The 14,655-nt window shown below is 41.3% G+C and overlaps 1 protein-coding gene across 5 annotated transcripts in view; it reads right to left on the bottom strand.

The window, feature by feature from the left end:
* Positions 1-157: 157 nt before the first annotated feature.
* The window catches only part of LOC121731388 (inactive dipeptidyl peptidase 10), a 34,890-nt gene continuing 20,392 nt past the window's right edge, over positions 158-14,655 (bottom strand). For 2 of the 5 annotated variants that reach the window (XM_042120794.1, XM_042120809.1), the window contains exons 9-17: positions 13,962-14,091; positions 12,798-13,038; positions 12,124-12,186; positions 11,129-11,444; positions 10,793-10,942; positions 6,247-6,432; positions 3,096-3,253; positions 1,755-1,960; positions 158-1,376 (exon numbers count right to left, since the gene is read on the bottom strand). In XM_042120794.1, the coding sequence (XP_041976728.1) occupies positions 1,248-1,376; positions 1,755-1,960; positions 3,096-3,253; positions 6,247-6,432; positions 10,793-10,942; positions 11,129-11,444; positions 12,124-12,186; positions 12,798-13,038; positions 13,962-14,091 (1,579 nt within the window). In that variant the 3' untranslated portion in view covers positions 158-1,247. The remainder of the gene's footprint in view (positions 1,377-1,754; positions 1,961-3,095; positions 3,254-6,246; positions 6,433-10,792; positions 10,943-11,128; positions 11,445-12,123; positions 12,187-12,797; positions 13,039-13,961; positions 14,092-14,655) is intronic. The other 3 variants (XM_042120817.1, XM_042120825.1, XM_042120801.1) reach the window with 2 other exon arrangements.

Below are 14,655 nucleotides of genomic sequence, written 5' to 3'. Positions count from 1 at the left end.
GACCACAATTAATTAAAATTCATAATATTATGTCAATTATCCTTGGTGCGAAAAATCTAAATAATACAATAACAAAAAAAGGATATGGACGAACAGTCCATAGACGGCCCCAATTTTATAATTAAAAAAAAATACATAAAACCTAATCATTTATTTATCAGCTTTTTCCACATACTTAATTGTTTTTATGTAATAGAACTCTGCCATGATCAACTGACAAAATACCAAACACATAATATTTCGATAGATATATAGAAGCTTTGCCAAATTTTGTTGACAATTAAATCGAAATGAAGAAAAACGGAGTATAATGTACAATTTATAAATAAGGTCTACGAGGGATAAAGCCTAAAGGGTAAAGCTCGAGATGTCATGAACATGATCACACAGGGTACGTTATATGTAAAGAGAAACAGTAACAAGATACTTGTATAAGATTATATTAAGACGTGAAATGTATTTAAATCTCTATCTAGCCTTACAAAGTAGTAAAAGACAATAGAATAAGGCGAAGGGTTTCAAGCAGTGCTAGTGGACTCGTTTAGAAGGTTCGGAACGTACCAGTCCATTTATTAATCGTCTCTGGCAACTTTTACACTATTTGAACACACGAAAGTCATAGCCCATACTTATATTACAATGATTCCTAGCGTTCGACAAAATAATTCACTAACCTAGAGAAGAACACACTTAAAGCACGATTCCATTTACATATTTACAGAGAATTTAACTAACTTAGCGAATATCGAAGGAGATAATTATCCTAAGTCTCTTTACAACAACGATGCAACTGCATAATATGTCCTATTCAGTATGTACTCTCGTTGAAGTTAGCCCTGGGTTCTAAATCATCTTATCTCTTTCATAAAATATACGAAGGATGAGAAAGACAACATGATGTTTACCCAAAATTAATTTCAACCTAAATCCATGCAGATGAGCCTACATCTTCACTCTTCACATGACTTCCTGAATCTTCTTCATATCATATTTGTTGCTGATGAACCCTCATCAGCAGCAAATAAAGCTGCCTGCGTACAAATTGTTCAGTTACATCGTCGTATCTACCTAGGCCTACTGCGAAACGGTTTTGAGATTCAACCAATCCGATGAGAATGCCACTTCCTGCTCTAACAACTGTTAGACATTTCACATTTGTTAAAATAGAACGCGGCATTCTCGTACGATTGTTTGAGGCTCAAAACGGTTTCGTGGTAAGGCCCCTGGGTAACCGTACGTCGCTCGTCTTATCTGTCCGGGGGCGGCAGCTTGGTGTCCTCGGGGTCGAGCGACAGGCACTCGCGCAGGTAGTCCTCCATGCTGCGGTACACGTGCTCGATCACACCCTTCAGGTCGTGACCTTCGTCCGCGTACGCCTGAAATGTGATGGCGTAGTGTTTTATCCTTAAAAATGTTAGATGAAGTGCAGTAGAAATTATCACAAATGGTGAATGTACTGGAATTCGGAAGACTTAAAAATATCGGGTATGAAGCTCATAACATTAAAGCCTGTGTGGGATACGCGTCTGATGTCTGCGCCTGTGTGGGATACGCGTCTGTGGGATACTTCCGACCGAGCGAGGTGTTATGCTCGGTCAGGCCGGTGCGTTCCAATGTATATAAATCTATACATTGGAACGCACCGCCGCTGCTCCCGCCTCGCTGCCCGCTGATTTTGAGACTGGAGAGCCTTACTGGTATTGCTGCGGACCGGCCATGATGTGAAAATTGCTATATGAATCGAGATCTGTTACCTGGTAGCGGAAGAGCACGCCGGCGTCAGTGAGGGCGCGGGCCAGCTGCAGCGCGTGCGGGTAGGGCGCGCTGATGTCGGCCAGGCCGTGCACGAGGTACAGCGCGTGCGCGGGCACGTGGTGCGCGCGCTGCGACGCGTCCGCCTCCACGTACCCCTTGTAGTTCACCGACGGCTGGCCCAGGATGCGCTCCGTGAACGCCGCGTCTGTGGATCAATCAATCAATCATTTATTTGTTGTAAAAGTGGTACATTACAGGTTAAAAATAACCTTTAGAATAAATCTTAATAAGTTTTGCATATGTATGCACATGCATACATGTAATGCAACTGAAAGTCACACGAGTCCACCCAAGGTATCCAGAGCCGATTTTAGCACTACCAGCGCCCTGGTCGACATTTCTTCGGCGCCCAGAATGCTGGTAGTGCTAAAAAAGGCGACGCCCCTCTCGTTTGCGTTCGGCGCCCCTTTTTATCCGGCGCCCTGGGCTGTCGCCCAGCGAGAACCGCTACTGAGGGTATCAAGAAAGAGAACCCGAGAGAAAGATCTTCTTACTGCCCTGTTCGCCAAATGTTTTCAGAGACTTTGCGCTCAGGCTGAATAAAAGAAACGTGCAAAGTAATAAAACGTAAAATCTCAATCTTTTTGGCACTACAAAATTGTTCGTTTATAAATAAAATAAAGTAAAACTTTAAAAAGTTCTCCTTTATTTGGTGTATTTCGGAATGTATCTAGTCATATCGCTTAGACGGAGTTCGTCCCCGGAGAGCGCCATTCACGCTCGTCTCACACAATTATTTATTCACTCTTTACACGCTCACGTCAGCTCCCGAGCAAACTCGACTGTTTCACACTGCATAATCACATTCCCTTTAATTTGCTCTCTGCGTAGAGTCTCTCGAGTACTAATTCGCGTAAAGTTTTGCAGTAAAATGAAATCTCTGAAGATATAAGTAGCTGAAAAGCTATATAGATAGGTTCAATGAGGATATGACATGATTATATTTCTGCATACACATAGCAAAGCATAATATTTTTGCTACGCCGCACTACCACCGACCACGTAAATAGATGAGGTTTTTACAGAAGAGTTTTTTTAGCAAACTACGGCGAAGACAAAATAAATGCAATTTTTTTGGCAGTTTTCGTAGTACGTATTATTCCACCGCAGTATCTAACATGTGATTTTAATTAATGCGGTGTCAACTTTTTCATAAAAACATCTCGATTATCACGTAAAGTAAGTATGTTTAAATAATTTAAGAAGGTAAGTAATACAACAATTTAAGGCTTTTAATCTTTTCACTTCACTTAAGTAAACCTAACCAAAGTAATACTTACTGTAGTAGAGCCAGTCGGTGATGGGCGAGACGGCGATGCCGCACTTGAGCGTGGCCTGCTGCGAGCCCAGCAGCATCGAGGTCACGTACCCGCCGTAGCCCCACCCCCACACCGCCACGCGCGTCACGTCCAGGAACTTGAACGTTTCCAGCAAATATCTGGAGACCATTAACGCTTACATTATTATTATATTACCCTAGTAGAATATCTTCAGACACGGGTGGCATGCGAGTTTTTTTTAAGCTTTCGCATAGTTTTTACCGGGCCGCGGGCTTTGAGAGCGGCGACCGAATCAAGAAATTCCGTAACGAAAAATACTAACACCCCCATTCCACACGGCTGTGCCGGTCGAGCTGTCAGTTTTGCGGTCCACACAGTAATTATTACTCAATTTGGAGTAAAATCTATCGAGCAAAACCGCATGTGAGTACTTAGCATTTGACGACCCTACATTTTACCTGCAACCATTGCATAACATTTTTGTAAACAGAATTCGGAATGAGAGCGAATTTTAAAAATTCATTACATGAATCGCCCTTTGAGAAGTTTTTACGAATTATGTACGTAGTCTCAATGTGAATATCTTTATTAACATTCTCATATCGAGAAATATCTTTAAACAGTTTAAAGGACACATAAGGCTGCTACAATGTAGAATAATGTCGGATTTATTTCTCATGTAACATAGAATAGTGAAAACATAATAAACAGTGTGAAATATACATTACTTATAACAGTCGTGTATGTAAATCATAATGATTTTTACTAAAAGATGAGTTTATCGTGTTTTAATTTATATTAATATTATATATCTTTACATTATAACTGCTGTGTGTTGCTAAAACTTTGATAGGGGAACACAACAATAATTAAAACTGCCTTTAATTTACGTCAGTCGTGATTCGTCGTGCGTTCCGCGGCGGTCACGCACAACAATAAATTTCGTTTTCGGGTCTGCATAAATCATCTCATTATTGCTTTTTCAGGAAAACTTTTTCGTTTAAAATTTGATTGTTATCGCGACAAGGTAGTATACCAACAAATATACTTACGGATATAAATTATTTCAATGATAACGATCAGAGAAAATATAAGCCAACGACCATAAAAGTACGTGGCTGCTTTTCAATACAAGAAAATATTTTCAGTTAAGTAACAGTAATTTCATTCACACTTTTATTAAACGTTCACTTTAATAGTTTTGCAACTTTTGAGTACATACATTAGTAGATTAGATATAGGCTATAGCTAATAAGGTTTATACCACAAAATTTTAAGGCTCTTGTATATTATGCAAGTGCAAGTAAATATATTACGTTTCTGAGCAATTATAGAGATAATAATAATAGCTCCCACACCGGTTTCGGTGACGGTGGCCGGTTTCATTGAAACCAGGCCAGCTACGCAGGAGTAATTTTATAGTGCCCAAGTGTGTGCGCAGTACACAAGGGCACTCTCTATTCCTTTACTCTCATAACCCAGTGGGACGGAAGACCGACACGACCGGCGAGAGATCAGGCGCAGGACCGACTTTTTACATGCCCATCCGACGCATGGATCATCTTACTTGTCAGACAATCAGGTGATCAGCCTGCATTGTCCTAACCAAACTTGGAAATAACATGTTTCCAACGCGGGAATCGAACCCACGACCTCCGAGTCAAGAGCCGCGCTCTATACCACTAGACCACGGAGGCGTTAAAAAGATACAAAAATACTGAAGCAAAGTCCTGATGTTTTTTCAAATTCAAATTCAAATCATTTATTTCGGGCATCAGTGGCCCATATAACAATACCTTAAATCTAACATACTTAACAATTACATAATAAATACCTCATAACTAACATACATATTTTATATATATTCTTAAAAACTAGCACTGTCACGTTTTGCCGGTGACGTGACTTGCTTCGTTCCGGAGTCTCCCCCGGAACCTCCGATAGACTACCTACATCCATCGGCCAGAACTTTTATGATAGTATGTTGGGTTGCCACTTGCCAGTACTCGCTTGTGTAGTGTGGTGGTGACTGATGATGAACCAAAATCGAAAATCAAATCAAAATATTTATTTCTAAAGACGACCTCTGTGGATCAGTGGTGAGCGCGTCGGTAGCTCAAGTCGGGGGTCGCGGGTTCGAATCCCGCCGACGGAACAAAAAGTTTTCAATGTTCCCGGGTCTGGATGTGTATTAAATATGTGTATGATATAATAAAAATCTTAAATATATGTATAGTATAAAATTATTAAATATATTTCCGTTGTCTGGTACCTGTGACACAAGTCCTTTAGGTACTTAGCACGGGGCCAGACTGACGTGGTGTGAAGCGTCCCTAGAAATTATTATTATTAAATAGGTTAACAAACTTAACCCTTTTAGAACGTCGTGTCTACATGAGGCCTACCAACTAAAATTCGATCTTTTTCTAGTGTCAGTTCCTAAGCAGTATGGTGGTATCACAATAGACATAACGACCAGTAGTTCGACTGCAAAGAGACGGACAGGTTTCAATATCTGTCAAATTCGTCGGGTTTCACTAGGATTATGAACGGAATGTGCCTCGCGCTGGCTGATATAATTTATTTTTAAATATTTAAAATAAAGATTTCAAAATTGGATTCTGACAATTTTAATCACATGTGCCAAAACACAAACAACAATACGACCAAAGAGGAACACGTCCATCGAATATGTCATAGTTTTAAATTCGTAGGAAAAAAAAAAAAAAAAAAAAAAAAAAAAAAAAAAAAGGTAACGAGTTAACAACCCTAGCGACGATTTTCGTCATAATACGTCAAATTTAAAAATTTCAACATCAGTAATTCTAAGTCGGTATACTCTATAATTCTGTCTACTCTGGTGGTATCCACAATTAGTCTCAAAAACTTACATCGCGGTATCGAAGTTTCGGAGAACGACAAGATATTTACAACGTCTGTAATGACGTCAGTGGGCTTCGGCCTTACCGAGCATGCTATTTCGCTCGGTCGGAAGATCTTCCTGTCGTCCTCCTTTCCGCCGTTCTTTCGGCCACCACTGTAATTGTTAACCCATCAACTCCCAAGCGGCATCCGGGTGCCGCATAACAATTGAATATCTATTCTGTCGGCGATACCCACGATCGAGGTGTGAAAGCAGTATATTACATACCTAATAACAGCGAGCTGGTCGGCCACCTCTACGCCGCCGAGCCGGCCGCGGAGCAGCGCGCGCGGCAGGCCCCGCGCGCCCGCCACGTCCAACTTGACGTACACCACGTCGTTGCGCGACGACATGTACGTGCCCCAGTCCACCGCGAACTCGTCCGTCACGTGTTGGCTGCCCGGACGACCATTGCTGTGTAAATAAATTAATAAAATTTGTTTAATTTCTCATCACAAAGTTTTGTAGGTGTCTGGAGCCACTATAGCGAAGCCTGTATTTCTGGAACCTCCGAACCAAACGAAAAAAGTCGAATAAAGTCACAATGTTATGATCGCTGATGCGTAATGCGTTGCAAAAAGATAGAAGAAGATACTACAGACGTATTAAAGATAAGTGCAGTGACTTTTAACTTGTAAAGACTGAATTTGTCCGGGTGAAATTTAGAATACCTACAATTTCCAAAAGTACCGGAAGTTGTACAGACTGTCTAGTGCTGTAATGCCTATAGATAGGGTTGCCAGGTCGCTTAACCAAAAAGCCGGACAAAGGAGCCAGCTTGGCCGGACATTTGTACAAAAAAGTCCTGCTATCGAGTACTTAGAATCTGAACTCGTGTAAGAATACGTTCGTAATCATCAATTCAAAGCTCTACAAAAACCGGACTCCTCATAATTTTGGCCGGACAAGCAATCAAAAAGCCTGACTGTGTCCTGCTTTATCCGGACGCCTGGCAACCCTACCTATAGATTGACCATTGTAACTGGACGGTAAACTGTCTTGTGTTCCAGGGGCTATAAATAACCGTTTCAACCGCAAACAAAGCGTGCACCGGGAGGTCGTCCGAAGCCTGTTGGTTCTACGTCAATCATTCTCTTTGAACTTGAAACAAAGGCGACAGACGTGTCGAAAGAGTAACGGGCCCTGTTACGTAAGTGTCCAACTTTGTCACCGTGGGTCATTCTAGAACAGGGTTTTCATATTGTTGGGAGTAAGTTTCTGTCAGATTCTGTATAGTACGACTAATATAATGCCTTTCGGAAATTCGTCGTTATTTATACATTCATTATTATTTAAGTATTTTTGATACCGTATGTGGAATTGTCGGCATATGTGCGACAGGCGACGTGGTGCCTGGTGGGAAAATAAGACAATATTATTGCAAGGATCCGCGCGCCGTCTCACCGACACGAATACGATTGATATTTAAATTGCTCGCCGTCAATATTCCCTGCACTCAGCAATATTTATTTTACTAAAAATATATTTTACTAGCTGTTGCCCGCGACTTCGTCCGCGTGGACTTCAGTTTATAGCGCGCGCTGTCAACAAAATTGGTGTCAAAAGCTTTTATAAAAAAACCCTGGTACCCCTTAAATCAATACAGCTGTGCAGTGTGCACACAATAAGTATTTCATTTTTTTATATTAAACTTTATATTTTATGCCAAATTTTAAAGCTTATTTAGCCCTCCAATTACACAACTTTACCCATAAACTATTTATCATTGATAGATTTAAGGTTAAGTCACTGCACAGATAAGGTACTGACTTATTTAATACCGTAGAATAGATATAACAATCGAAAAAACCACGTCTTATAGAAAGACTTTTGAGCAAGCGTCAGCGCGATGTAGAAGACGCACAGCGCCATCTATTATGAACTGTTGGAACTAACTTAATTTGAACAAATTTACGCATTTTCACCCCCTTACAACCCTTTTTTCCAATAAAAAAAAGTAGCCTATGTCCTTTCTCAGGCTTTAGACTATCTGTATACAAAATTTCATTACAATCGGTTCGGTAGTTTTGGCGTTTGGCGTGAAAGCGAGACTGACAGACAGACAGACAGACATACAGAGATACTTTTGGCGTTTGGCGTGAAAGCGAGACTGACAGACAGACAGACAGACAGAGATACTTTCGCATTTATAATATTAGTATAGATTATGTGCACACTGCACAGCTGTTTTTGGGTATTTTGATTAATTAAGGGCCGCGCTACACCGGAATGGCAGCGGCGAGGCGAGCACTTTCAGCGCTGCCATTCCGGTGTAGCGCGGCCCTAAGAGGGGTACCACTTACCAGGGTTTTAAAAAGTTTTTAAATTTGACACACATTTTGTTGACACCGCGCGCTATAAACTAAAGTCCACGCGGACGAAGTCGCGGGCAACAGCTAGTGTTACAATAAAGTAAAAAATAAAACGCCATCTGTTGAATCGTATTAGAACTATAATGTTCATTGCATCGATATATTTCTGGATTATTTATATACATAAAATATGTTTAAGATTTTTGAAATTTTATTTTAATACACATCCAAGACGCAGGAACATTGAAAACTTTTTGTTCCGCCTGCGGGACTCGAACCCAGGACCCCCGGGATGAGCGCTGGCCACGCGCAATGCGAATTCATTTTCATCGATATTTTCATGGAAATAAGATATTTTCCCACATCAAAATGTAGCCTATGTCCTTTCTCAGACTCTAGAATAACTGTATACAAAATTTCATTGCAATCGGTTCAGTAGTTTTGGCGTGAAAGCAAGACAGACAGACAGACAGACAGACAGACAGACAGACAGACAGACAGACAGAGATACTTTCGCATTTATAATATTAGTATGGATTTCGGTATCGTAGTCCGATAGGATGGATGGTGGCGTGCGATCGTCGACTTTTGCGGATGTTTAGCAAATCCATACTAATATTATAAATGCGAAAGTATCTCTGTCTGTCTGTCTGTCTGTCTATCTGTCTGTCTGTCTTGCTTTCACGCCAAAACTACTGAACCGATTGCAATGAAATTTTGTATACAGTTATTCTAGAGTCTGAGAAAGGACATAGGCTACATTTTGATGTGGGAAAATATCTTATTTCCATGAAAATATCGATGAAAATGAATTCGCATTGCGCGTGGCCAGCGCTCATCCCGGGGGTCCTGGGTTCGAGTCCCGCAGGCGGAACAAAAAGTTTTCAATGTTCCTGCGTCTTGGATGTGTATTAAAATAAAATTTCAAAAATCTTAAACATATTTTATGTATATAAATAATCCAGAAATATATCGATGCAATGAACATTTTAGTTCTAATACGATTCAACAGATGGCGTTTTATTTTTTACTTTATTGTAACACTAGCTGTTGCCCGCGACTTCGTCCGCGTGGACTTTAGTTTATAGCGCGCGGTGTCAACAAAATGTGTGTCAAATTTAAAAACTTTTTAAAACCCTGGTAAGTGGTACCCCTCTTAGGGCCGCGCTACACCGGAATGGCAGCGCTGAAAGTGCTCGCCTCGCCGCTGCCATTCCGGTGTAGCGCGGCCCTTAATTAATCAAAATACCCAAAAACAGCTGTGCAGTGTGCACATAATCTATACTAATATTATAAATGCGAAAGTATCTCTGTCTGTCTGTCTGTCTGTCAGTCTCGCTTTCACGCCAAACGCCAAAAGTATCTCTGTATGTCTGTCTGTCTGTCTGTCAGTCTCGCTTTCACGCCAAACGCCAAAACTACCGAACCGATTGTAATGAAATTTTGTATACAGATAGTCTAAAGCCTGAGAAAGGACATAGGCTACTTTTTTTTATTGGAAAAAAGGGTTGTAAGGGGGTGAAAATGCGTAAATTTGTTCAAATTAAGTTAGTTCCAACAGTTCATAATAGATGGCGCTGTGCGTCTTCTACATCGCGCTGACGCTTGCTCAAAAGTCTTTCTATAAGACGTGGTTTTTTCGATTGTTATATCTATTCTACGGTATTAAATAAGTCAGTACCTTATCTGTGCAGTGACTTAACCTTAAATCTATCAATGATAAATAGTTTATGGGTAAAGTTGTGTAATTGGAGGGCTAAATAAGCTTTAAAATTTGGCATAAAATATAAAGTTTAATATAAAAAAATGAAATACTTATTGTGTGCACACTGCACAGCTGTATTGATTTAAGGGGTACCAGGGTTTTTTTATAAAAGCTTTTGACACCAATTTTGTTGACAGCGCGCGCTATAAACTGAAGTCCACGCGGACGAAGTCGCGGGCAACAGCTAGTACAAAATATGTGGCCTACATGAGTTAGGTGAGTGGTTACATGTTTTTATTAATCAGTAATTTTTAATCAGTCTTTTGAGTAAACACTAACTTTTGATTTAGGTTGTTTACCTGCAGTCAAAACCGCGACCGACCCACGGACCACGTGTCACGATTTCGACTGTCGAAGATAATTAATAATAACTCCCACACCGGTTTCGGTGACGGCGGCCGGTTTCATTAAAACCAGGCCAGATACGCAGAAGTAATTTTATAGTGCCCAAGTGTGTGCGCAGTACACAAGAGCACTCTCTATTCCTTTACTCTCATAACCCAGTGGGGCGGATGACAGGCGAGAGCAGGCGCATGACTGACTTCTTATATGTCCATCCGACGCATGGATCATCTTACTTGTCAGACAATCAGGTGATGAAACTTGGAAATAACAACGAACCCACGACCTGCAAGTCAAGAGCCACGCTCTAAACCACTGGACCACGGAGGCGTTATTGCGAAGCTAAGTAACTTACACGTGGACGAGCACGGGGAAGGCAGCGTCGCGCAGCTCCTCGCGCCAGGAGGGCGGCAGCAGCAGCTGCACGCGCGCCTTCGACCCGCTGCCCAGCTGCACGTCGAACGACCGCCGCGTCGGCAGCGCCAGCTCGCGCAGACGTACTGATCTGAATATAAAATGAATATTAGATTCCAACTGAATTGGTATTAAAACCATTGCAAACAGCGACCAAATTTGATTGTATCGTGAACAAATTTAGCAGTGGTTGTTTGGTGTGATAGCTCTCAGCGCGACATATCACATAACCCGCATTGGGTCTAAATCGTACCTTACAAAATACAAGTTTTTTTACCTATAAGGCCTCGTGTCGTACAGTATCCTCTCGAGCTTGTGCGTGCGGGCGTCGTGCAGGCCGGCGAGCGGCGGGCCGGGGCCGCGGCACTCCAGCACGTAGTGCGTGATGCCGACGGCGGGGCGCGCGGGCGAGAACGCGGCGCTCCAGTACGTGCAGTTGGCGTAGTGCAGGCGCGCCGGCCACACCGCCATCTCGCACGTCAGGCAGCGCGGCTCCTCGCGCTCGGCGCGTGCGCGCACGCTGTTGCTGCCGCCGCCGTAGCCCGGGTCCCGCACCACGTACACCTGCCGCTGTCCCGGCCGCTCTGCGCTACCTGTGGACGCGAGTACGGACACAGTGAGCTACTGGGCACGAGCTCTTCTGAGATATAATAAGCTGATGAATCCATACCAGCATTAATTGACAGCATGAAACTATAGTAAAGAAATGTACCAAAATTCTAAACGAACATTGACGATTTACACACACGTTTTACATAGTAGTATTGATATGAATGATTCACAATACCCAACGCACATTGCACGAAATAGCATTTAATTTCTAGGGAGCATTGCGCATAGCAAAGCCGCGAGTGCATACTGCATAGCATCTACCTGTCATACTCATTATTGAGACGCGAGCGTGGAATTGTTAATCGAGTTGCACGAGTGTTCACTTCAAACTTTGAAGTAGCTCCTGCTACAAATTAGCGCTCCGGCAAGAATTCAAATACTTCAGGCTATTACGCCGGCTCGAGTCGCGCAGGATTGATGTAAAGGAGGGGGTGTTGTGACGTTGAATTACATGTGATTAACCGCGGGGCTTTAATGAAGATTCCTATGTTATTATGGGCTCAATACGCCCATATGAATGTAGGCTAATACAGCTGGGAAACACACAACTCAAAAACAATTTATTAGGACATAATGGTTCTAAGTCGATGACGATCGATGACCGAACATCTAGGCTAAGGAAACTAGTGAGATCACGGAAACCCACGATTAAATACTTAAGTTCATAGTCTGTTGTCCTATTCTCCTTGGGTACATACGGATAAAACTTTTCATAGCTTACACCTTCAACGAAAAAACAAATTAGATAACACAGCAATCTTAACAAAAAGAAAAAAATGATAGCCCTGTATATTGTGTTCTTTATATAGAGTTTAAAACTTTCATACGTCATTATGCACACCCTTAATGCCGAAGTTATGCGGCAGAAATTCCGCATGATTACGGCCGCAATGTATTTTAAATTACCGATAACACAGGTGCGGTCGCAGCCTGAAATTTTGGGGGGGGTCACTCACTACACTAATTTTTTTTTTATCTGCGCCCTCGGACGGTTCTGGGCTGACAGCTGTCTAAGGTCGGACGCAGTGGTGGTTAGGGGATAGCTAGCCTTTTATTATTTGGCAAGATATTGAAATTTTTCAATTTGACCTTAGATTTGGGGTCATGTAACACCCCCCACCCCCCCTTCGGACCGCGCCTGCGATGACATATTCCGTCGCGTTTCATCCGTATCAATATACGGATGAAACGCGACGGAATATGTATGCATTTGACATTGCGGGCGTAAGTAGTACTATTACTTTGTTTTGTCGCATCCTGCACACCTGTGGGTGTTACATTTGTAAATCCCGTCAGCTCCTTTAAACCTAACCCAGAGAAAATGTAAATCTCACCTAAGTAATAAACCAAATGGTTCTCCTGGTCCCAGGCGAGGATCTCGGCGACCTCGACCTTCCCGTGGGAGAGCACGGCCATGCGCTGGCGGAGCACGTCGACGTGCTTGATGTGCGTGTAGTATTGCCCCCCGCCCTCCTGGACCGCCGCCAGAAGCAGGAAGGCGCCACCGTCCGCCGAGTACACCGGCTCCTGGTGCACCTCCAGCCACGGCTCGTCCGTCGCCTTCTCCGAGTGAGTCTACATTAGAGAGAACGAAAATGTCAATTTCAGTACTTCCGTTATGATAATTTTAAAGCAGCTGAATGTCCTAACCAAATAATGTTCGATATGTGAAAAAACTACATAATGAGCTCTGTTGCTCAGTTTATGATATTTTTTGTATAATTTAACATATAGTTTCATAAAATATGTGAGTGTTTTTTATGAAAATGTCGAATTCATGGAAAAAGGATAAACATTTAAGTACTTCTATAAGTAGGTACAACTAGTGCTAACTCTGTGAATTGCAATGTTGTAAGTTGATCAATAGGGCCCTTAATTGAAAAATACATTTCTATGAATGAATTCGCAAAATTATTTGTAAGCAAATCAGTAGAATACAATCTACATACAAAATTAAGCGGTAAAGAAATCATCGGGTTTGATTACATAATAACAATATTTGTAAGTTTAACTGCGGTACTCAGAGTCGATTCCACGCATTATGCTATCATAAAAGACGTTATTCCGCTTTATAAACGCTGCTGTACACCGAAATGTTACCGATATTGCCGTATTGGTATTATCGGACCACGTACGGCTATTGTTTTAGGGTCCATGTATTCACAGCTTAATAAAACCCCGATCGCTTTTACAGCGCTTAAATAGCTAAATTTACGGTAAATAAAACTCAATAGTGGAAATAGCTGAATAATTTCGAATTTGTTTTGATACAATTAAATTGGTCTTGTATGATAATAATAATTATTGTAGGTACCTAAGCAACAGAGTATTGCTCAAAAATAATAATACAGAAGTGCATGGCTACCCAGACATTTTTTCTCTACCAAGTCCTTCAAACTTGTAGCTGTTTGCCGAGAAACTTATTATTCAAAAATAGATACGATTGTCCAGTTTAAAGCTAAAGTATAAAATGTAAAGTAAGTTACCATAGAACTTACCTCCGTACACGTCCAGTTAGGGGCATAACAGCTGCTATATACAGTAAGGTTCTGAGCTCGATTCATCCACACTACACCTATATGAGAGTTTTCTTTGCCCACCCACTGGGCTGATATGAGATAATATTCCCTGCAAGAAGATACAACTAATTTAAGTCAGATAACATAATATGAATTAGACCAAATAAATAAATAGAAAATAGTAACACTACATTCCTAATATCATTTAGGATTCTTTGTTTTTTGTACATTTTTGGATGCTGTATTTACATGTCCTGCATACAAGTACAATTTATTTTAATCAAAAATTATAACTAATACTAGCAATCATCTATAATTAATTAATTACCTTCTAACCTAACCAAATACTCAGAATGCAAAAGAAATTCGACGACAGAATAATATTAATTAATCTAGTTTCTATCCTTGTTGAAATTTAGATCAAAATAAAAATCCGAAACTCGGAATTCTTTAATAACTTATCTAACTAATATGTAAGGCTACGAGTATATATTGATTTGAGGTAACCAAGTTGTAACCTACATATCGTGAGACGCCAGGTATTCTATAAGACGTATGGTATAAGGGCAAAGTGGCAAACAATCCCATAAGTTGGGCCCATTTGCGGTCTAGTAGAGAGCTAATATAAGTGTAGGAAATTAATGGTCTTGAGATAATAATAAGAGTACTTTTT

This window comes from Aricia agestis, chromosome 1 (genome assembly GCF_905147365.1).
Source record: "Aricia agestis chromosome 1, ilAriAges1.1, whole genome shotgun sequence".
NCBI classification, from domain to species: Eukaryota; Metazoa; Arthropoda; class Insecta; order Lepidoptera; family Lycaenidae; genus Aricia; species Aricia agestis.
Note: the sequence above shows the minus strand (reverse complement) of the source record. Positions and strands in the feature narration are given on the sequence as shown.